General features: G+C 33.8%; 1 protein-coding gene and 1 long non-coding RNA gene across 2 annotated transcripts; both read left to right on the forward strand.

Moving 5' to 3' along the window:
* Positions 1 to 1,797: 1,797 nt before the first annotated feature.
* On the forward strand, positions 1,798 to 9,340 carry LOC127835170 (uncharacterized). Its single transcript, XR_008028397.1, has 3 exons — positions 1,798 to 1,873; positions 6,655 to 6,855; positions 9,218 to 9,340. It is a non-coding gene; the product is annotated as an uncharacterized LOC127835170 (long non-coding RNA).
* A 3,300-nt stretch (positions 9,341 to 12,640) lies between these two features.
* LOC127835931 (uncharacterized) lies at positions 12,641 to 22,502 on the forward strand. The gene is made up of 9 exons (XM_052362351.1): positions 12,641 to 12,650; positions 13,219 to 13,282; positions 15,359 to 15,504; positions 15,936 to 16,010; positions 16,233 to 16,376; positions 16,835 to 17,012; positions 17,716 to 17,914; positions 21,712 to 21,872; positions 22,091 to 22,502. The coding sequence occupies exons 1-9, from the start codon at positions 12,641 to 12,643 to the stop codon at positions 22,152 to 22,154; spliced, it is 1,041 nt and encodes a 346-aa protein (XP_052218311.1). The 3' UTR covers positions 22,155 to 22,502.
* The last annotated feature ends 1,539 nt before the right edge of the window (positions 22,503 to 24,041 follow it).

A 24,041-nucleotide genomic window follows, 5' to 3' on the forward strand; every position in this document is an offset into this window, starting at 1 on the left:
ATGGCAGTAGTTCTGTATGTATTTTTTTTCGTATTGAGCAGTGCCGGATACACGTACGGTGTAAAGGTATAAGCGCATCACTATACATTATAATATGTGCATTGTATAAGCCCATTTCTAATGAGTGCGTTTTTCATTTACTTTGAGAAATCTTGCATTACATTTTAGAAAACAAATATACTCTACGGACTTTTCTTTGTGTTGCTTATACGCTGTTGTGTTTATGTACTTCATAAAATATATAAATAAAGAATGCTTTCATTGTCGTTTTATGTAACTAAACTACTGAAATATCGTATGTGTTCATCACGTTGTTTTACACTGTTATTCTACGTTATTGTATGTCAAATGAATAAATAGGTCAGACAAAATTTTCTTTTAAGTTTTTTGTTACTACTCTAGAGTCTAGACTATAAGTTTAATCATTGACGTGATAAAGATCCTCTTATTAAAATTATATAATGGTCACCAATTAAACTACTCAACAATTAGTGTTTCGCTAGTATGGGGGCGAAACGACCAGGTGCGAAACGACCAGGGCGGAAACGTTTTGGGGGCGAAATAACTAGGGTGCGAAAAAACTTGGGCGCGAAACGTCTGTAAATCCCTCTACAGTATAATTTGGGAATTTGATTTTGTCTCTTGTTTGTGACAGAGAGAATGCAAGTAGTACTCGGTAACTTTTAATCACGTGTGCTATTCTATTTTGCTTGCGCACGTTTATTCGTTCCGTATTTTCATTTATGGTTTACCTCATAGATCGGCTTAACATGCATAGGGAATATGCAAGTAGGTCATCATAGTTATCAATCCAAACAAACTAACTAAGATACGAAAGAACGTGTACCTCCCGCCGCGGTAGTCTTATAAATGAGACGCTTTAGGCGCAAAATGTTCTGGTTAGAATCTAAAGGTTTAACTGTTCAAAATATTTTCAACAAGTACGTGATTTATCAACATATCTTACTTAAACAATAGACTAGTTATAACATGTCTAACATGTTATTTGTGATAGTTATGTCAATATGATCTTGCATTTATAAAATTGGTTAACAGATAAACGGTCATTATCACAGAGTCTAATAAAATAAAACGTTTTTTTCTAAGATCGTTTTGCGTCTTAACTTCAACCTACAGTAAAGGAATATTAATTAATAGTGTAATGATAAGCATATGGGAAGGAGACCACTCTTGATTTGGAGATAAAGGTAAAATTTACAGGGACACTAAAAAAACAATATATTATCAATTTCACATATTGCTGTTACAATCAATATTCAATTCCATATTTTGAATTTTTCAGATCCAATACTGTAAAATTGAATCTTTTAAACAAAATTTAAGTGAATCTGAAAAAGAAACCCAACAACTGTCACAGAACAGCCAACCCAAACACACACTCTCCGTTTTTTATAGAGCCCTGCATATATGACATATGGCTGAAGGTGGCTCAAGCATAGACACGACACGGGAGTCATCTGTTGATTCAGAAGTGGTAAAACTTAAGGTACGGACAGACTTCGACTGAAATAAATGGCTATTGTATCATGCTAGTTTCTTGTCCCCACGTCAACACAAAATATATACATTGTAATTTGTGTAAGAACTTTAACATTTTGAAGGAAATGAAAAAATATCTTTCAACCTCTAGAAAACAGCATTAGACGTAAAAATTCCTTGGATGTAGAAAATCACTGAATTAGCTTATCACATTACAGAATGTTATCAGACTAGTCTGGCTGTCCACATCCTTGCACCCCTTTTGTAAGTTACCCTGTACATTTTGTTTTTATTTAGGTGAAGCAGAAGGACTGTGAGTTGACAGTGACACAAACTGAACTGTCGTGGACAATTAGAGACCAGAAGAAAAATGGTAAAAGCTAACTGAACAGCTTCGTTCTAATTATTTTTTAGGACACAGACCTGCCTTGCATGATATAGTAATGAAATGTATAATCATTCCTACAAAAAACACAATACAAAAAAGTCTGTATGTGGAAACCTTTTTGAAATTCAAATGAATTCTTTTTAGTTTAGTGTATGTTATGAGTTTTTAGGAATATAGAGTGTAGCCAGATAGTCTAAGCGCCGTTCATAAACCGTTATTGCAGTTCAAACATGAAAGCGGAAAGACTGCGTACCGGTGGCATTGTTTTAACTTGTCTTTATTAAAGGGTGGTTTTGTTCTAATATATTTCGCCATTGATCACATGGATATTTGTCTCAACAAGTATGGTGTGACATCGAGCAAACATTGTGTCTGAATACGGAATATCGAGGAACAATGCAAAACATTCACATTGATTTAATTGAAAGTTTTGTTACTGTCTTTAGAAATACTAACATATGATTTTGCTGTTTGTAAGCTGACATAAACTGCTTGAAGTCCCCTCTGAAGTTAGTTTTAAGGTCGCGCTGCATAATATGCACACACAGTTCGTCCAAACCAACTGCCTGTGAAAAAAATTGAAATATGCCTTATTGCTAATGGAAGAAACCCGAACATGGTACAGTCTTGAGCAGTGCAATTGTATACATATTTACATTGGTCCATACATACGTAATGGAAAAAGGGTGAGGACTGAAGTTCTTCAATATTATCTGGGGTCTTTCCCTCATTTACCTTATTTACCGACCTAACTTAAATACAGTTAACAAAGGGATGCAACTTGAGGAACAAACAAGCACGACCTAACAAGACCTGCGGATTTATACCTATTGTTAAAAATGCTGTATGTGATCAAATTTACTATACAAATACAGGCATTGATCTAACTTGTCACTTGAGTGAAGAATATCCCCCTATGCTGCATGTAGTAATATTAAGCAAGTTATAATTATGAACATTTTTACCCATGGGTTCGGCAAGTTTTTCAGGGGCTTTGTGCTTATTTTTAACCATTTTGGAGCGGTACAACTTTTTTTCATAATCGGGCAAAAACAAAGTCGCTGACTTATGGAAGTGTAAAATGTTTTGAAATAACCACTATTGATTTTCTTCTATCTTCATTTCTTATTTAAGGTTCATGTAGAGGCTTCATTTTGAAAAATGTGGGACCCCTAGCATTGAACTCAAATTTGACTAAAGGAAGAGTGCCACATTAAAAATGTATACATATATGCTTGAAAGGATGTTTTTCCTTCAAACTGCTACCAATTTTGTACATCAACGTATCATAACATCCACAAAATCAATCAAACTACAAAGCGATTTTAACACTAAAATATACATTATTTGCAAAAATCTGAATCATGTTTATTCCACGTATTTCGGCGGAAAATTATATAACTAGTGAATAATATCGACATTGACGAGGGCAAGTTACGCTTAAATAGTAAATAAAGTTTACATATCTAAAAATATCAAAACTCGAACACATGTCATTTCATCACCATGGGGGCAGCCATTTTTAAATTAATAAAATAGAAAGAAACATGCTAAAAACTCAATCATCGCCTAATTGACATTCCAAACGGTTGACGATGACAAATGCATTGGATTGTAATCTTTCCTTTGATGTTTGCAAACTGCACGATCAGACCTCATAAACACTCAAAAGAATAACTATGTAAGAAGCATTTCACCAATGTTTACAATCGTTGTCGAATCACTGTACTTATATTATTGCGCATAAAATAGTACGCTTACAGACTGACAGAAAGATCGATACATAACTCCGTTCAATTCATCACGGTATACAATTCTATCAATAATATATAATAATACATCGCTTTAACAATCTAAAAGTAGAAATAATTCTTTTAAACGGAGTTTTTAATAACGAAAGTGAAAACAACGGAAGTTGGATGGATATTCTGTAAGATGCACTTCGGCTCCAGAAAAAACAAAACAAATAAACTAAAAAAGTCGTGTGGGGGACAATTTTCAGCTGGAAAATATTTGCAATAGGGTAAGTGATGATATCTCTGCGTGGTCATTTCTGTTATTTAGTGCGATCTCTTGCTGATTAATGTTAATAGTTGTTTTACTAGTACCACACAATTGTCAAAATAAGTACATGTGTTTTCTCAGGTATGTGTATACACATACCCGGTTTTCTCACCACTGCACGTGGTTTCGACCGATTTGTTTTGCACGTTTTTCTACGGATCACAGCGATGGCCACGCTTTCAAAATGGGTAGAAGGAATCGAACTATAAAATCAATAGTTTTGCCAATTTCTTTATTTCTTTACAATTTTATATGTCGTCTGCAATGTATTTCAATTTGAGATGGTGTAAAATTTGCAATTTGGTTGAGAGGTAAATAACAAAATTGTTAAGCCTTTGAAATATAATTGTGACTCTTATTATCCACCGTACCTGGATTTTTAAAAAGTAGTTACGTTTTAGTTATTTTAAGAACTTTGTTTAGGATATTTATCCGAAAAAGGCAGTTGAATAAAAACTCATTTGTTGTTTTATGGCAATTATTTTCTGTGAAATGTTGCTAACTTGACCTTGTATATGTATATAGCTTTGTATTTATTCAACATAAGGTAGTGCATATCCTTCCTAACTTTAGATTGAGATTTTGTAAATTAGTGTAAAAATGTATTGGTTTTAAACCAAAATATGAATAAAGCACACAAATATTGAATGTCAAAAATGTGTTTATGTTATTCTATCCGTCTTAAGCTTTAAAATGATATATAGTTTGACCATATTGTACCAAATTCAATGAAGAAAAACCAAAGAGAAGTTTTAATGAAATTTATCCCCCCCATGAACCTTAACCATCAAAGTTATACTTTTAGTTTAATATCATTATTGTTTCTTTACACTTATTATAATTAAGGTATCATTCTTAAGTAATTGGTTGTTGAGAAACAGATATCAAATGTGTATTTGTTGAGGTCTTTAAAGAGCAGTTATTACAAAAGAGCACAACACGGTCTTATTCACCAATCCATTTTTAGCTCGGCTGTTTTCGGGAAAAAACCCGAGCTATTGTCGTAGCCAGCTCGTTGTCCGCCGTAGGCGTCGTGCTTAAACCTTAACATTGGCCATACCTTTTTTAATATTGAAGATATCAACTTGATATTTGGCATGCATGTGTATCTCATGGAGCTGCACATTTTGAGTGGTAAAATTTTATGGTGAACATCATCCTTCAAGGTCTAGGGTCGAAAAAACAAAGTCAAGGGAAGTAACAAGCTTTAAATGGACATAGTTATCTGACCTGCCCACGTTTATATTTTTGTTAAATAAATCAAGCGGCGCAGTAGGCGGCATTGTGTTTCTGACAAACACGTTGTGGTAAAAGGTCAACGTCAAGGTCATCCTTCAAGGTCTACTGTAAAAAATACACATTTAAGGGAAGTAATAAGCTTTTAAGGGAGATAATTATTCAATATATTGAAAATAGCCACTTTATATATTTAGCATGCATGTGTATCTCATGGAGCTGCACATTTTGAGTGGCGAATCTACAGTCACGGTAGTGGCTTTTAATTATTTGCTACTAAAAATAGAGATTGTTAGAGACAATTATTTTCAAGGGAAGTAATTTATATAATTATAAATTTCATATTATATATTTCCTTACAAAGAATTGAAGTTCTTTTCACAGTAACTGTACAGATTTATTATTTTGATTATTTATAGCTCAAATGATTGATTTTTCAAAGTTTTTTTTAAATGATATAATTATCATTTCTTTCATGTACGTAGTTGTTAATAGTAGTGTTCATTACATACCTGTGGGCTTATGTCTAAGATACATGATGAAATCAGGCTATAATCTGTTTGATAAACCACAGGCCTTGGTTGTCAGTGATGTCTGACTTGGTCATATTTGACTGTCTACAGACCCCTCGCTCCCGGTTGGATTGGACAAAATCCAAGGGAAGTAATAAGCTGTAAAGGGTGATGATTTCTATACCTGCCAAATGATAAATATTCATTTTATTTCAAAGTGGCGCAGAATGGGGCATTGTGTTTCTGACGAACACATCTCTTGTTGGGTCACTAGTTCAAAGATCAAGGTCTAAAAAAAAAATTCTGACAAGCTTTCGCATCCGAGCGTGACACCCGTTATGCGGTGTTCTTGCTTGACTTAATACTTAAAGAAAGTGATATTATGAGCATATTTCACTGTTGAATTGAGCTGAAAAGAAATAACAGGTCAAAAGAGTTAGTTAAAATGTGGTTACTGACCAATTATCTGCAACTCATCTTGATACCAGTTGTTTATTAAAAATATATTTTATATACGATAATTTACATGACTGGTGAGTCCTCTAAGCCGAAATGATCCGTAAAACAAAATTTTGTCTTTGTGCCGTTTATGAACAAATCTGCACTAAAACTAAATTTAGGTTCACATCGTATATGCGTGATCAGTAGTCAAACGAAAGTACGGTTGATATTCAAATCCATTATTTTTGTCTTTCCTGTATATTGTTTTAATTGTATGTAGATTCTGCATTAACACATATAAGTGTATATGAAGTGAACACACCAAAAACAACGGTTGCGATAGGCACCTTTTAACTGTTAGATGCCCATAATATCACTTTAAGATAATACACAAAGACCAAAGAAATTTTACTTTAAAGTTTGAATAGATGTATTACAGTTATAAGAATACGCTTTATCCTCTGAAAAATCTAAATAGAATTTAAGTTCAATGCAATGTTTATATTCATTCAGGTACATTTTCTGTACGTTGTCGGGACCTGGTGGCAGTCAAAACAAAAGAGGATGTAAAGAATAAAGACTCTACAGTCTTGACGGTTGTTTACGTGAAACAGCGAAAGGATTTTGTTTTGAAACGCTGTGAAGAGTCATTTAGTGGCAGTAATGGAGTGTGCTTGGCAGTGGCGAAAACCCTTCAGGATGGAATTAACCAATGTGAGAATTTTATTCACAGTTCTTAGATTGATTGCGACATTTTATAATAAAATAATAAGAATGCATTTATGTTATTTGTCTCAATATGGCGCTGAGATCAGTATGTTAAAACTGATGTGAAGAATCACAAAAATGAGGTATTGCCAACACAATTCATATTCATTATTTATTATGCTAAAACTATAATTATGTTATAAAACCACTCAATATATATTGAGAGGTTTTTATTCCCCCGCCATTGTTAATTAAATGACGGAAGATCATATAGTGTTTGTCTGTCCAATGTTTGTCTGTATGTAAGTATGGGAGGGACATTTCGTATTCAGCGCATAACGGTCGTGTGCATTATAAGATTTCAAATACAATTGGCCCAGCTATTATCATATCAAGACGACCTGTTGCTTGCAAAACCTTGTTGCTCGTTACAAGATCAAGGTCACAGTGGATACTTGAAGTTTTTGCATATCTGTTATATTGAATGTAGTGGATGTACTCGGAGATGATAATGGCCAGCTCATAAATGTGGTTTGCATGATGGAATTTCTAAATATATTTGCACACAAGATTATCATATCATGACAATATGCCGCATGCAAAAGCCATGTAGGTAGTCCAAAGGTCATATTTTGAGTCGGTGCATGATTCCCCATGGCTGTAGACAAAGTAAATGTTTGCGTCCGGTCAATCACTTGGTCATTCTACGTGGAATTTCAAAGTAAATTCGCAAAAATGATTTTCATAAATAGACGACATGTCACATGCAACAACCTTGACGCTTGCTTCATGGTAAATGTCGCAGTGGACTTCTTTGGTATTAACTGTAAATGCATGTTCGTTTCCAAGCCATAACTTTGACATGCATGACTTTGCGATTTTAAAATAACTGGCCAAATGGTTTAATATCAAGAGAACTTGTAGCATGCAAAAAAAACATGTTGCTCGCTTCAAGGTCACATCGGGCAAGTAAGGTTTGTGAATGCTCCTTAAAATAGTGATATTTATTGATAAGGTCAGAATGCTAGCTAAAAGGTCAATGTCAACAATAGTGACAAAGGCCTTATGTGTAGCAGTTGCAAACACTCATTTATGTGTTCAGTGACATATAGCGGAGACATTCGTGTCATTGGGACATATTTCTGGTTGATTTTATATTGATATGATTAAGTGACTATTGAGGTTGAGGTCAAATATCGTTAAATAAACATGAACTTATCAAATAAATCCCTCCTTTAATAGAACACTACTGTGATTTGATGGCATATGCAAATATAGTTGTAATGTTATATGAAAGTAGCTAATGTCAATCTAAATATTAATGGTTGTTTTTTTATTTCCTTTCAGCTTTAACATTTTGCTTTTTATTCCCCCGGTAGGGTGGCATATAGCAGTTGAACTGTCCGTCAGTCAGTATGTCAGTATGTGTGTATGTTTATATGTGTGTATGTTAGTCTGTCCGTCCGTCCGAAAAAAAACTTTAACGTTGGCCATAACTTTTTCACTATTGAAGATAGCAACTTGATATTTGGCATGCATGTGTATCTCATGGAGCTGAACATTTTGAGTGGTGGAAGTTCAAGATCAAGGTCATCCTTCAAGGTCAAAGGTAAACAAAAATAATTTCAAAGCGGCGTTCTAATGAAGCTGCACATTTTGAGTGGTGGAAGTTCAAGGTCAAGGTCATCCTTTAAGGTCAAAGGTCAAAAAAACAAAAACAAAAAATATTTTTTTCAAAGCGGCGCAATCGGGGGCATTGTGTTTCTGACGAACATATCTCTTGTTTATTTTGAGTAATACATAAAAAAATTTCATACCAAATTTTGGGGAAAAAAGTTACAAATACATCTTTTTCGGCCAAGATGCAGATCAATCTTAATTAGCAATGTTTTGAATCTGAGTTATTTACATTTAGAAAGTAGATGAAGAGGTTAAAAAAACATTCTACCGCTTTTGTGTAAACTGTTTGACTGAAGCTTTATAAAACTTGATCAGAATGTTTATCTTAACACTATCAAGGTTAGTTTGAATCTGGGTCAGGCGTGTCCAGAAACTAGCTCACTAGGTCAAAATCAAAAAAATCTTGCAACCGCTCTGGAGGCCATATTTATGACTCATTCTTGATGAAATTTGGTCAATTTGAAAGACTTCTGACGTAGAGCTAGACAAAACTTGTTTAACATTCTAGTATACATAGTACATTGAATGATACTTATCTATATGAACAATTTGTCATTAGCCTTAAATTAAAGACTGCCGGAAGGAATTTATTCCCTGATAATATTTATGTTATTCCCATATTACAATATTTACGAATAAAATAGGGTAGTGTCCAACTTAACCCTCGATACCCATATTCCATAACCAGGTGCTGACAGGCCAAAGCGTCTCCTTGTATTGATAAATCCTATCTCCGGGTTTTCAAGAGGAGAGAAGAATTACAAAAACATTTGCGCCCCTATTTTTGAGGAAGCCGGCATTCAAACTGATGTCATAGGTATGTGCCGTTCTTTTTTTCCCCTACCGGTTTCACCGGAGGGGACCTATGTTTTGCGCTCTGTGCGTCTGTGAGTCTATGAGTCTTTCACACGTTTCTGGATCCTGCGATAATATTTAAAAGTTCTTCATATTTTTTTATGAAACTTGAAACATGGATAGATGGCAATAAGGACATTATGCACGTCATTTCATTTTGTTCCTACGTCCAAAATTCTGGTTGCTATGTGCAACAAATAGACTAGAAATACTGCTGAAAATGGTGGTTTTCTGGATCATGCGATAACTTCAAAAGTTGTAAATATTTTTTCATGAAACTTGCAACATGGATAGATGGCAATATGGACATTATGCACCTTATTTCGTTTTGTTCCTACGTCAAAAATTGTGGTTGCTATGGAAACAAAAAAAAATAATTCTGAAAATGGTGGAATTTCTGACAATGGTGGCGCCGGTAGGGGACCATATTGCTTGACAATAGCCTTGTTTTGTCAATGTTAATATTTTAAGTTCTATAGATACATACGGAATATTACGCTAGTCAATCGTTCCAAGAAACAGAAACTCGCAAAATAAATACATTTATTATATACCTGTTTAACGCTTTTAACCAAATACAGGTTGTATCAATCGTTGAAATAAAAAGTCCCGTATTACGCTACTCGCTGTTTCCAATTCCGTATTACCATACTAGCCGGACTACTTCGACCCATTTAATGACATCACATTACGCGCACCGAAAATAGAAATATTAAATATATTACGAAATATATTAGGTAGTACATCGTTCGACGTCATTTCTGCGACGAAACACAATATTTTTATCTAAACTCTATGTAATTTAAGGACCTGTCGGACGTGGTGATTTTTAACAGTAAACTATTTGTTAAAACATCGAACGAATTCAAAACGTATTTTGGAGTGTGTGTTTGTCATGCATAAATGTATAAGAATACAATATAATAGTGTGGTTTAAACTAAGTTTCGATAAAGTAATGGAAGATAGAAGTGGAAGTGCATATTGTTTCAACGTTTTTGTTATAAACATCGGATTAAAGTTGTCAACTTAATTGTTATAAACATTGGCTTAACGATTGCATTAAGGTAAGCGTGTCGGAAACCTGTGTTTTCCCGGTTCGAATGTTTATACGTTAATTTACATAAACTGTATTCATACGCGTCTTAAATAAACTATGGCGTACCGTTTTAGTCATTGTTTTGTCAGTTTTGTTAAAGTAAAAAAAAAATACAATTGTTAACTGTTTTCGTTAGTTGTTGTATATAATAAAAGGAATATTACGCTAGTCAATTGTTCCAAGAGTTTGTATCACTCTCGTGGCTTGTGCTATTTCGCATCACACTCGAGGCTCCGCCTCTCGTGTGATACGTCATCACACAAGCCACTCGAGTGATACAAACTCTTGGAACAATTGACTAGCGTAATATTCCTTTTATTATATACAACAACTAAAGAAAACAGTTAACAAATGTATTTTTACTTTAACAAAATTGACAAAACAATGCCTAAAACGGTACGCCATAGTTTATTTAAGACGCGTATGAATACAGTTTATGTAAATTAACGAGTAAATATTCGAACCGGGAAAACACAGGTTTCCGACACGCTAACCTTAATGCCATCGTTAATCCAATTTTTATAACAATTAAGTTGACAACTTTAATCCGATGTTTATAACAAAAACGTTTTAACGATATGCACTCCACATCTATCTTCCATGTCTTTATCGAAACTTAGTTTAAACCACACTATTTTATTGTATTCCTATCGAAATATACATTTATGCATGATAAACACACACTCCAAAATACGTTTTTAACACATAGTTTACTGCTAAAAAACACCAGGTCCGACATATCCTTACAGAGTTTAGATAAAACTATTGTGTTTTGTCACAGAAATGACGTCACACGATGTACTACGTAATATATTTCGTAATAGGGTATGTAAGTCTCGTCATGTGACCACCGATATTTCTATTTTCGGTGCGTGTAATGTGACGTCATTAAATGGGTCGAAGTAGTCCGGCTAGTATGGTAATACGGAATTGGAAACAGCGAGTAGCGTAATACGGGATTTTTTATTTCAACGATTGATACAAAGTATTTTGTTAAAAGCATTAAACATGTATATAATAAATTAAAATATATCATGTTCACTCGAATACAGTGTACATACCATGGCATGCGTTTCTGTTGGTACAGAAAAAGCAACTAAAACAAGTCTTGTGCAGTCAATTTTAATATAATTGAAAAAAAAGTTTTGATGGTAATCCTGCGACCAAGTAATAGACTAATTTTCGGGGAAAATATATATAAATATGTTATTCATTTTAATAGAACTGTTACAGCGATGATTTTTGTTATTTTGTAAAGGAGATTTCTTAGATATTTTTCCATATTGGTAATGGCCCATTTAATAAAACATCATTTGACCTGAGAGATATGTGTGCGAACAGTTATTTGTAAACATATACGTTTAGCTCGACTTAGCTCAATATGGGCCGTTTTGGATGTCTTTCCTCCATCTGTCTTTGTTTTATTTCGATCTAAAGGCCATATATGTTGTTGGCAAATTATAAAAAACTTGCTGAGTCACTCAAGTGAGGTTACATTGTCATCCAATTACCTTTGTAAAACATGGCAGCAGATAAGAAGATACTGAAATGTATTTACCTTTCGGACCACTTATCTATTTATGATTTGTTGCGTATAAATATAGTTAATACTTGTAGAACATATTGCTCAAAGAAATGATAATGTATTTTAGACAAAAACCAGTTTGGAAACAAACTAAAGGAAAACGTTGCTACATATGTTTGGTTGGAAATTTAATAGTTTTAATTTATTTGAAAACACTTATGTTTTAAGACACACCTATTTGTTAATTTCAAACTTTCTTAGCTAGATATGTTTTTCAAGCCTTACTCAATACAGTTTTATTAAGCATCACCAACCCAATTTTCTATGCATTTAACAGAATGGGCTAATTTAAGTTAAGCGCTTAACACAACTGTTAATATCCTTCAACATGTAGCAAAGCAGTACCATGGCGAAATCTGTTATCAAGGCGGAAATTTAAATTGAAGACAATGTGTGTTTGGCAGATACTTGAAATCATCGCGTTTATCTTTTATTTTAAGTTTGGTCCATAGCACTTGAAAACTTAAAATTCAAATCATATCAAGCCAAAACCGTCATGAAGTTACGTAAAATAATACTTGGTCAGCGCATCTTAAAATAAAAAAACGTTGTTTTCGCTCCATAACTGACTAACATGGCGGCAGGTTTCGTGATGCCCTTAATATGTCCATTTATTGATTTCTAGTAGATGTTTCAAGACTATGCTGGCGGAGAATGCTTGAAATTTGATTTAAAACACAATGAGGTCCTTTTATTGAATAAAGTGACCTCATTAAGTCATAAGCCTTCGTGTACTTGCTTAAGATTTCAGTATGGGAAGTTTGTCCGACTGGCCGTTATTTTGCCATTGACGTCTTGATGATGTTTAAAAAGGTAAAACTGTTTTTGTCTATGGATTATTTTGTTTTCTAAAAGCTTTAAGCTTCTATTTTGCAATATACTGATTGAACGTAAAGGTGAGATTTCAAATGTTCTACTAGGATTGATTTAATAATTACATGATGTTGATTTTAGTTGAAAAAATATGTAATTTAAATGACTTCAAAATTGAAATAGTCCATGAGCTGTCTGACAAAAATAGTTTTACCATCAGTCAAGTTAACCTGTCTTTGTCAGAATATTTCTGACTTAACATGTATTTTAGTTATGTGTTTTTTTATGTTGTTGACTAACAGTGTGTACCGGTAATATATGTATCTTTAAATCTTGTAGTCACACAGAGTGCTGGGCACACAATAGAAACCATCACTGGGTATAATCTTCAGACAATTAACGGGTTAGTTTTAATTGTTTATAAAGTATGTTAAGTATTACTAAGTATTGTTTACACAAAGTGTCTTCATGTCTGTTGTCTGGCATTTGAATTTTGGACATAACCAAATTGGTCGTAAAAAGCCGTTATTTCGGCGTAGCTGTCTAAGTCTACTTTCGGTCTATATTTCTTGCGATAATTAATTGAACGCCAATGCAATATAGCAAATTTTCGGGAATGCAAACACCGTGTAGTTGTTAAACCTCTAGAACGTTATGGTACGTGCTTTCTGAAAGTTATAATTTGCACTTTTGTTTAAACAAAGCCGTCAAAAAGTATATGGGTTTATGTAACATAAAGGCTTGTTAGTGTTTAATCTTTATTTATCTGATCAGAATTTTACGTGAGTTCATATATTGATAATTTGGGTTCTGTGTCTGCGACACGAATCACATTTGCAATGATTACAAAAGGGTTCACGTTGATTTGTCATACCGGTTTTCCCAATAAGCCCAACTCTAGTATTTCGATAGTGTTTTATTGTTTGTGTAAGGGTACAGTAACACGTTTAAAGTAGACAAGTTATCGCTCAAGATAACTAATTTTGCATCGGATCTAGAGGAAACTTGGTCAGCATATTTATCCCGACCAAGTTCGAATCTGGGTAACGCGCATCCCCAAACAAGGTAAAATAAAACAAAACATATTGGTTCCATTTTTAAAGTTTCCTTGATAACTCAGTATTGATGACACTTTGGGGAAATGATGATCGTGAGTTGGAATCAGGGCCACGTCTGCCTAAAAGCTAGGTCACATGTTTAAAACTTAAAAAATCGTTGTAATAACTCAATAGGCCATATTTATTACTAAATGTTGATTAAACTAGGTAAGAATGATTACTTTTAAAAAATCTGCACAAACAACGGATCTTGGTCGTGTGCGTCTTCTTACAAAGAGGAAGGCGTCCACAAACTATATACCCTCTTAGAAAAACCTTATAACCTCTCTAGAGGCCATATTTTTTTTACTCAATCTTGATGGTCTTGGTAAGAATTGTGATCTTGAAGAAATCTGATCAAATAATAAATCTTTGCCGTGTGCTAAATATAAGGCCATCAGGATTTGCACTTCATCAAAATGTGGATTGTGAACACGTTAAATGCTGCATTTATTGCTCTATTTTCATGAAACTTGATGTGAACATTTTGTCCGAATGGTATCTTGTCTGAGTCATGTGGGATTAAATACTTGGTTTATAGGTCGATTTAAAAATAAAATCTTGTGATCTCTAAACAGACAAAAAAAATTGAATTTGTGTGGGAACATTTTTACCATTAATATATTGGACGCGATCTAGTCAGGGTCACCTTGGCTAAGAAACAAGGTGGTTGAGTAAAATTACTAGGTATCTATGTCATATAAAAGAAAAAACTTTCGAACACACTAGATGAAACATTAAGTGCTCAATGTTAATGGAACGGGATCAGGACTCCTGACCACACTCCTCGCCGAATTTCCGCTTTAACAGTAGATAATGCTTCAAAAGTGAAATCCTTTCAGAACTGGAAGGTTTTCTGGTGTGTAACAGTCTTATTGTATGCGAATCAATGTCATTTTCTAAATAAAATTTGAAAAGATATTACACAGACTTTTAATAATATAAAAATACAGTAAAACTTGAATCGACCATCATTATGTTACAAAAATGTGTCTAATGGCGGCTTCTATTTCATGAAGATTGCTCCGATCCAGTCATGTCACTGCGATGTTGCATCTCAGCAGTTACCGAAGCCTATGTACACGTGTTTTCGTCCATTCTTTAGCAAAAACAATATTAGTAAGAATTTTTCTTTTCATGGAAAAAAGGCTGTGAAAAGATTAGTCCTGTTGAGTTTCAATTGTACACATCTGTACAAGCTTAAATGTCACTAATTTTACCACTTCTTTTAAGTGTGCACATTTTAAATCCAATGGTTGTGTTTGCGTTACAATTATGCTTTTGAAATTGGGGTCACTAGTTCAAAGCCCTGTTTGGGGAGAATGAGTGTCCGACCGCGGAACTATTGTTTGCTTTTATAACATTAGTGTCATTTGTTTCAGCATCATCTTTGTTAGCGGCGATGGTATGTACCACACCTTGTTAAATGCTCTCTTCAAAAGAATGGCAATTGAATCGGGCAAGGATTTAAATGATCCCAACTATGAACCGCCAGAGTTAACTGTGTCTGTTGGACATATTCCATGTGGTAACCGATAATTTCTTATATGCCCTCATAATACGAAATGTTTAGGCTAGATATAACAGTATTGATATTGATTATTTGCACATTATTTTTTTATTTTTAATGTTATGTTGAATTTTATAGCAGTGCACATTATTCTTCCATAGTTCCAGAAAAGTGTCTGAACATAATATTTCCACAAAATATATATTACTGCGAAAAGTAAATTAAAAGCATAATTCAGTTTATTGACAGTTTACAGTGGGATACCTGTTTTCTAACAGGTTAATTAAGTTTCTATTTTTCACTTGTTGTTGTGCAGTTCGATGACAATAATGTATTTAATGGAAATCCAGTAATTCATATACATCACCCGTTGACTTATTAAATTACGAAAACGAAAACATATAAGCCAAGAAGACGTCATAACAACCATTGTTTCATTTTTGTTTAAGGCAGTGGAAACAGAATAGCTTTTGGAGCTAATGGATGTTTTGACGTAGCAACTGCAGTATATGCTATAGTTTTGGGTAACCAACAGTTGTATTCTTTGTTTACAATTAGTCATAAACATAAGTGTATACACTCAGTGCAATATGATTTCGTTATTATATAAAACACATTCTATACTTTACTTCTATAATTTAGAAAAAAAATGAGTATTTAGAATAATCTATAAAATTACTGGTCTTCTGTTAACGTTAATGGTAGATTTAAAAAAAGAGATATTTACTTTATGCCTTATATTGCAGGGTTCAAAACAAAGAATAATATTTTCAGTGTGTATTCGGGCAATGAGTTTATTGCGTATGCATTCGTGTTGGTCAGTGGAATATGGTCAGACTTGCTGACACTCAGCGAAGGAAGGCGTAGTATGGGCCAAATTAGGATACCATGTAAGGAGATTAGGCATTGAGCGTGTATTTGCATTACACCTTAAATAACATTATACCGTAATTTGTATAAAAATTGAACTCATTGTGTTAAATCAATAATGAACCTTTCATTTACGTTTAGGTGTAAAAATTACATAATAAAATAAGAATTTGCACTACTCATACATGAAAGAAAGTAAGAACTTTTCAAAATGCATGAATATGAATAATAAAATATAATGCTATTAGATCAATGTGGGTTGTTTCTGGGCTAAAAAGATGGTCAGGAAGAGTACCATTTATGTGGCGATTACAAATATGCTTATCTCATTATATCAATGCCTTCAATAATTGTGATTAATTTTCAAGCATTTTCCCTAACATTTTAGCATGTTTGTATTTGGTATCATGCGTTTCGCGTATGTGATATTATAACTGACTAGTATTTACTTAAAACAGAAATTTGGAATTATATTCAGTGTCGACGATCCAGCAATTCTTAATCAAGAGTCAGAGAGTGGCAGACTTAACCTTAAAATTTAAAGCCGCGGAAAAATGTTCTGGTCGGAATGAAACGGCATTAGAAAGGTTCTTGCGAGATGATCGTTACACAAGAAATACTAAAAAAGAGGCTAGCGAGAGTAACACTCAGGGGAGGTAAGTTAATGCGTATGGGTATGCGTTTGTGTGAAGCACCTTTAAATAAACATGCTTTAACTTTCTTAATTGATTATATTTGTTTTTTAATTACTCTCAAATCTTAGCTGAATTTATTCATTGGTAATGGCATGAAACGGTACATTTGTATTCGAAAAGATATTTTGATGTTTAAACCAACATACTATTAATGGCAAATATTTGAGATAATATTATGTCATACAAATTAAATTGGTTTGAGATAAAAAAAAGTGTATAATATGTGTCTTGTTTGGCTCTTGTCATGTGCACATTTTGAGAGAATATATAGTTGACACTCAATCAAAGCATGAACACGAAGTAGCTAAAGCGTGTCTCCTCATATTTATTTGTGTGGTTCCTAAGTTTAAAGTTTAAACTATGTTGTCTATCTTATATTTCAGACTGTTGGCGTTTATTTTCTTTAGTCCTTCTATTTCTTATAGATACTGTTATGTATTTTTTATTTAGTTCAAGTGTCTTTAAAATGGCCATTTATGGCATGAAATGTATTAATTGTAGTCTAATAGGTACCAATTATTTTGAAGCCGTAAAATTTAGTGTATTATAATGACCTTTTCGCCGTTACAAATATAAGAAATACCCGAATAAGTTTTTGTAAAAATATGAAAGTGTTATGCTCTTGAACTATGACTGTCGTTGAAAATACATCTTTGTTTTCCAGTGCAACATTGAGAGTGGTTCGGGGACCCTTTGTTGCTCTTGTTGACCTGGACGTCATGGTGTCATCATTAGTTGACACTTTCCATACGCCCAATTATAAGCCGATAAGCGACGCGTCACAACTCGTCATTCACAAGCCGTGCAGCAAATGGGAGATGCTGAAAACTGTGTGGAATATGGCCTTGAATAAAAGCCAATTTGTACGTTATTTTAATAATTTCAATAAACCATTGTTATGAAGCACGAAACCCAATAACACAAATTATAGACCTGCACGTTCATTTGAGGGAAAACAGGAAGACGTCTATTGAATTTGATGTTACTTATACTTATTGAGTGGAAAGTCACATTTTCCATCTTTTTATTAGCTCCCTTTAGAACAACTTATCTTGGATTGATAGTGTTTCAATTAAGCCTCAAACAAATTTATATTGACCCAGTATATCACACGAAACAAGTTTTATCTAAATCCATGCTGTTTTTAACAAATTATGTTAGTATAAATGATAAAACAAACACCTAAAACTAAATTTGAATGTCAAAAGAGAAAGATTTTCGCTGTTTAACATTTTGAGTTACTGAGTATAAATCTAGTGATTGTTTTACGTGCCATATTAAGTCGTATTGTGAAGCGCCGATTTAATGATAAGTAATTTCGTTTGTTTGCTTGTTTGGATTTTGCGCCACATTTTCATGGGATAGCCGGTTACCAGCACAAAGTCTGGTACATACCTATAGCAGTAAATAATCAAAGCGCTGAAGGCACTGAAGATGTTCGCTATTGCATAATTTAACACGCAATTCATTTTTCAAAATCAATCGCAAGTTTGAAATGAACACACGCCATTCAACTTTAAAAAGTGTGTGTCATAGCGCACGGGTCGAGTTTTGTGTGCACTTTTTATCATCCTTATTATTTCATAGAAATAACTAAGACAAAATAAAAACAGCATGCTTTTTTGGAAGTTCTGAAAGCAAAGAAAGTATGATGAAAATGGTAATGAGAACTTAATATAAAGAAAATTTGCAGTCACCATCATATTAAAGGAATATTTTTTTTAATATCAAATGACTATCTCACCAAGAATATAAATTCATAATGAAAGTTCCGTGTACAAAACTTTTGATTTTTGACACCATATACAAATTCAAAATATACAATAATCTTCGTATCTTGTATATGGAGGAATAAAAGTATATAAACATTGCTGTTTATGCTTTACTTGTTACCCGAGCAGTTCACACGGTGTCAACAACGCTAACATAAACATAGGTATAGAGCACTAATGCGCTTTTAGGCGAAGCTGTTTCAGTTTTCATCTTAGTGACTTTAACATAACGCCAACAGATACGCATGAATATTTTCGAATATTTAATAAGCTGATTCGAGATACAACCTCTGAATTTTTGCTACATCACTGCGTATGTGCTCAATTCAAAGGATGTAGCACTGTTAAGTGTAAGGAATTCCGGACTACTCTCTGTATGCTCAAACGACACAAATTGTGGCCCTGTTACAATTACGCGTTACAATCCATCTCGCAGAATTTCAATTTCGCCTCCAAGATGAGAAAACAATCATTAGCGAAATAGTATAGTGTCACGATAAGAGAAAATCGTTTAATTATCATACCACAATGTTTGCCGTACTTGGTCAGCACGTCTGGAAATCATTCCTTAATGCGTCGATAGGCTGCCATTATTAACAAGTTTGCTATTTTGAATTCAATTTTGTATAAAAAAGCATTGTTTTTAAATGTGGGATTTTCAATTCGCAATGAGATTTGTAATGACCCTCGTCATGCGAAAATGGGTCTTATTCCATATGCGCCCATCATATAAATAGCCCACTCAGCTATCCCTCCTTCTGGTAAGGAGAACATAACATATTGAGTGATTTTAAAGCGAACAGCATCGCCTATGGCCTGACTGCGCAAGAGCACATGTTGGGTTTAACAAACGCTTGCCGAAACGCATAAGACCCATTTTCGCATGACGGCGCTATTGACGTGTGATTTAAATGTGACGAAAGAAAACTGCGTTTAAATCAAATATAAACATACGATATATTTCGATAATGAAGAAAGATACTCATAACAAGGCATATGAGGACACATATGAAGTGCTCTCCCGTAGTATATTTTTTATTTACTCACACTAATGTGTGGTTTGACAATGCTAACACACATTTCATGCGGTGAATATGCAGCTTACAAGTGAAAAACACAACACAATAGTTTAACTTTTGTTTTATTGTATTCAATTATTTAGAAAAGTAAATTGCTAACTTTATTTCAAAGTCGGCGTATACGCCGACTACATTTTTAAAAGACATGTATTGTTATAAATATATTTAATATAATATATTTAGTTGTTTTCGGTTTTAGCGATTATAAAGCATTTTCGAGGTTGCCTATAGTATGCCTGAGTAATTGATGAACTCATATCCAACTGTCAATGTATTGAGAACTGTGAATATAAACAAGCTAACCCTTCTACTAAGCTTCTACTATTGCGTTGCTAGCACCCGTAAATACAAAAGATCGCCGCTATGTGTTGAGAACCAAGAACGCTTTCCAGAAATACCCGATGTAGTAGCTTCAACGAGGTTATGAAACAGGTCATTCGTATTATTATTATAAATTATTTGTTATATTCGGGTTAAGCGATTATGATTTTTTTTAGTCTATCGTATCGCTGAAGTTATTGTTGAACTTATGTTCAACGTTTTATAAATTGAGAATATAAATAAGCGTCAACTTTTTCCCAAATCTCTCAATTTACGACCTGTACTACGTCATTGAGTTGTATGTGAGAGCGTAACCTATTGCGTTGTTATCGCCCGTAAACTTTCCTTTGTTTATCGACAGGCGCATCTATTAATAGCCTCATATCATGAATGCCAAAACACCCGCGAAAAAGAACCACGTGACCAAATAGGACGCTAAACGCAAATACCATGCGACTACGACTTTAATTATGTAAGAACGCTCCGCAATTCCTCTGAAGCCGGGGCCTTGTGATTGCTTTTACGTAAAGAATTGACCTCTAACTGAAGTAAGCAAAGGAAACGCAGCACCTAATTGACCCATTCCTTCTATGTGCGAAGGCAGATTGAATTTTACTAATGTACGGTTTGCCTATTATAACACACATTATAATGCGGTAAATATGCGACTAAAAGTAAAAAACACTATAATTAAACTTTTGTTTTTAATTAAGTTATTTAGAAACCAAAATTCCAAACCTTATTTCAAAACAGCAAGACTACATTTTTTAGAGAATATTCTTGTTATATTTAAATGTTTTTTAACAGTTTCAGCGATAATGAATCATTTTTATGTTGTCTATCGTATCCCGGTAATAATTGTTGAACTCGTGGTCAACGTGTTATTAATTGAGACCTGTGAATATAAACAAGCGTAACCTTATACTAGTGCGTAATTCTCACCCGGACTCCCCTTTGTTTATCGCCAGCCTCAGATTTATGAATGAGATGAGCGAAAGTACTACGTCACGCAGACGCAGCAGAAAGTGGACTATTTTAATCATTCATAAACAATCTCCTCCGCGACACGTGCAATACGATCATTGTTTTTTTTATTCTTTTCTATAAAACACCATTCGAAACTATTGCATTTAACACGATATTAATATAATGTTTCCATTTGTGAATAAACATAATTGGAGAACTCAAACCTCTTGCATAAATTATACAACTCTTTCTTCGCGCGTAGTGTAAGCGGGAATTGGGCTAATCATACCCAGGCCGTATCGACCTGAATTTTACATCAAGCACATTAGACGGTCGCTAAAGCGACCATCTAACAACGGCATAACTCGAAGCAGAGGTAGGGGTGACTGACCGAAGAAGATATGGTCTGATGACCAATCAACACTCAAGTCATGTTGCCGGGTCCGGGATAAAGGTCATGTTAACTTCATTTCATTTGAACAATAATGAACATTTGCACAATTTACGGCTTAACAATTGCAGGCTGACGAACCGCCAGAGCACGCTTTGTCCTTGTTTGTTAACGAGTTCTCAGTCCAAGTCAACAACCCTAACGATGCTGAATCTTATTTGGGACGTCTTGAACGGACATTGTCCATAGATGGAGAAATGTTCACCCTGAAGGAACCAGAATTCACCGCCCGGTAGGTGTAGACATCAATAAAGGTGTAATGAAACTGCTTGTATTCATTCTTCATTCACTTATCTATATTTTATGTCAAATTGAAATTTAGCTATATAGTACACATTATGATTTTTGGTGTGGATATTCGTATCATCTTTAATTTAAATATGAATCATTGTTTGTACAATAACTTAACGTAGTGAGTGTATATTGTGCATATATTTCCGTTTATTTCAGTTATTACCCCGGAAAAGTTCCAATCTTTTGCAACATTCCTGGCGTGACAGGAAGAGTCGGCTGAAGTGTATAATTTATTCCGATGAAGGCTATATGATGTTTAGATTGTGGGAATAAATGGCCCCATATATAAACGTACATGAAAATAACGATATTGTACACATGCGAGTATAAGTTCCTGTATTGGTTTGACAAGTTACCATTTCTCAGCATGCAGTGTGTGCAGCACTTTAAACATGTAACTAAAATCCCATCAAAACGTTTGTTATATTTCTCTGATTACTAGTATGTTATTCACGTTTTCGTAACAATTTTGATTCTACATGTGTAAACGTTTAATTATGTTATTGTTGTAATTAATTGCTACATATACATACAAACTGTTGATGTTTTTCGTTGAAATCGGTATTGATGTTTCGTTTACGTAGATTTTTCTACTTGATTTTTATCCAAGCTTTTTTACACGCTTTTGAAATCTTTGGCGTGCAATGTGTTCAACACTGGTATAATGTTTTTGTTATGTTTTTGGTGCTCTAGTCTAGTTTGGTCATATTTCAAGCTACATTTTGCAATGTTTATTTATGTTAGCATGTTTTGTTATTTTTGTTATTATACATGTAGTAAATATAAACAGCTGCCTATTTTTCGGTCATTATGTTCTCTTGCTAAGATCGTCAATCCGGTCCGTTAGGCCGTTTACACTGATACTCGGTAAAGCAAGTTTTTCATTATCAAGTAAGATTATTTTAAGGTATTGGTTGAAGTTTACATCAGTCAAACGTAACATAAATTAACATAACCTGTTGGGAATTAAAGATGTAAAACAATTACGGAATGAAAATTGTTGATTGATTTTTGCAGTAAAATATTAATTTATGTTGCTTTACACCTGTCCGTCGCTCTTCTTGTCAGTCGGTATTTCGTATGAGAGCGACCAAAATAAAGGATCGCTAAATTGGTGGTCGGCTTAAACAGACCATTCGGAGCATAGCTGTTTTACTGTCTTGACTATAGAAATCATGAAACTTCAGAAATATTAGTTATTGCCATCAAGTAAATTGGTATTACCATTTGCTTTTATTTTATTTAAGCCAATTGACTAATTTGCTAATGAATTCTGAACACTAAATACAACGTTATATTAAACATAACATATAGTTTAGCTCGGTTCATCGCTTTGAACGGTCCATGCAAAGCGTTGGGGGCTTAAATCAGTTTTAAAGTAGTTAAACGTCGCTCTTAGCACATAATTAATTACAGGTGTCTATTGCCTTAACCACAACGTTTTTCGAATAAAACTGGAAAATATAAACGGATTTTGAGGTAATACGGCCAGATAATATATCAAAATAAGCACATCGAAGCACTCTTGTTTTGATTTCGATTGGGCTATATATATCCTGTAAAAAGCATTAACTGCTTATTAAGCAGTAATAATAAGCTATAATAAGTAAAAGCTCTTATGATACCATAGACTAAAGAAATGAGGTTCGTGTTTACTAAATGAAAATGTTATGTTTTAAATATGTCACTGCATTGCGTCTTTGTAGTATTATTTTTGTCAATATTGATTATTCAATACATATGTGCAGCAAGTCCGGATTACGATCTGTACTTTTTTCCATATTACTTTGACGACTTTATAGCTCAATACGTTATAAACATGTGACACCTTAAAGTCTATCTACCAGTCGTATTGTCATAGTTTTCATCTGTTTCATTTTACAGCGAATTATACAAAAGTGCTGTACATTCGCGTTTATTTTTAATACGCAAAACGCCAAGTCACACCATCCTAGCTTTATAAATCATCCAGCGAGTATATACAAAACCAAACAACACCTTACTTATAATGCTTGGCCTTAAATAAAGGACCAACTAATTGTTTTTAATGAAAATTCAATACTGCTCCAGCAGCTGGAGTTTCACTTCTTTATATTGGAGCTACTTA

This window comes from Dreissena polymorpha, chromosome 6 (genome assembly GCF_020536995.1).
Source record: "Dreissena polymorpha isolate Duluth1 chromosome 6, UMN_Dpol_1.0, whole genome shotgun sequence".
NCBI lineage: Eukaryota > Metazoa > Mollusca > Bivalvia > Myida > Dreissenidae > Dreissena > Dreissena polymorpha.

Excerpts from the sequence above, each read along its gene's own strand:
- LOC127835931 (XM_052362351.1), top strand. Across the intron at positions 16,377-16,834 it reads GGGCCAAATTAGGATACCAT|TGTCGACGATCCAGCAATTC; the intron begins GTAAGGAGATTA and ends AATTATATTCAG. Across the intron at positions 17,915-21,711 it reads CCTTGAATAAAAGCCAATTT|GCTGACGAACCGCCAGAGCA; the intron begins GTACGTTATTTT and ends TAACAATTGCAG.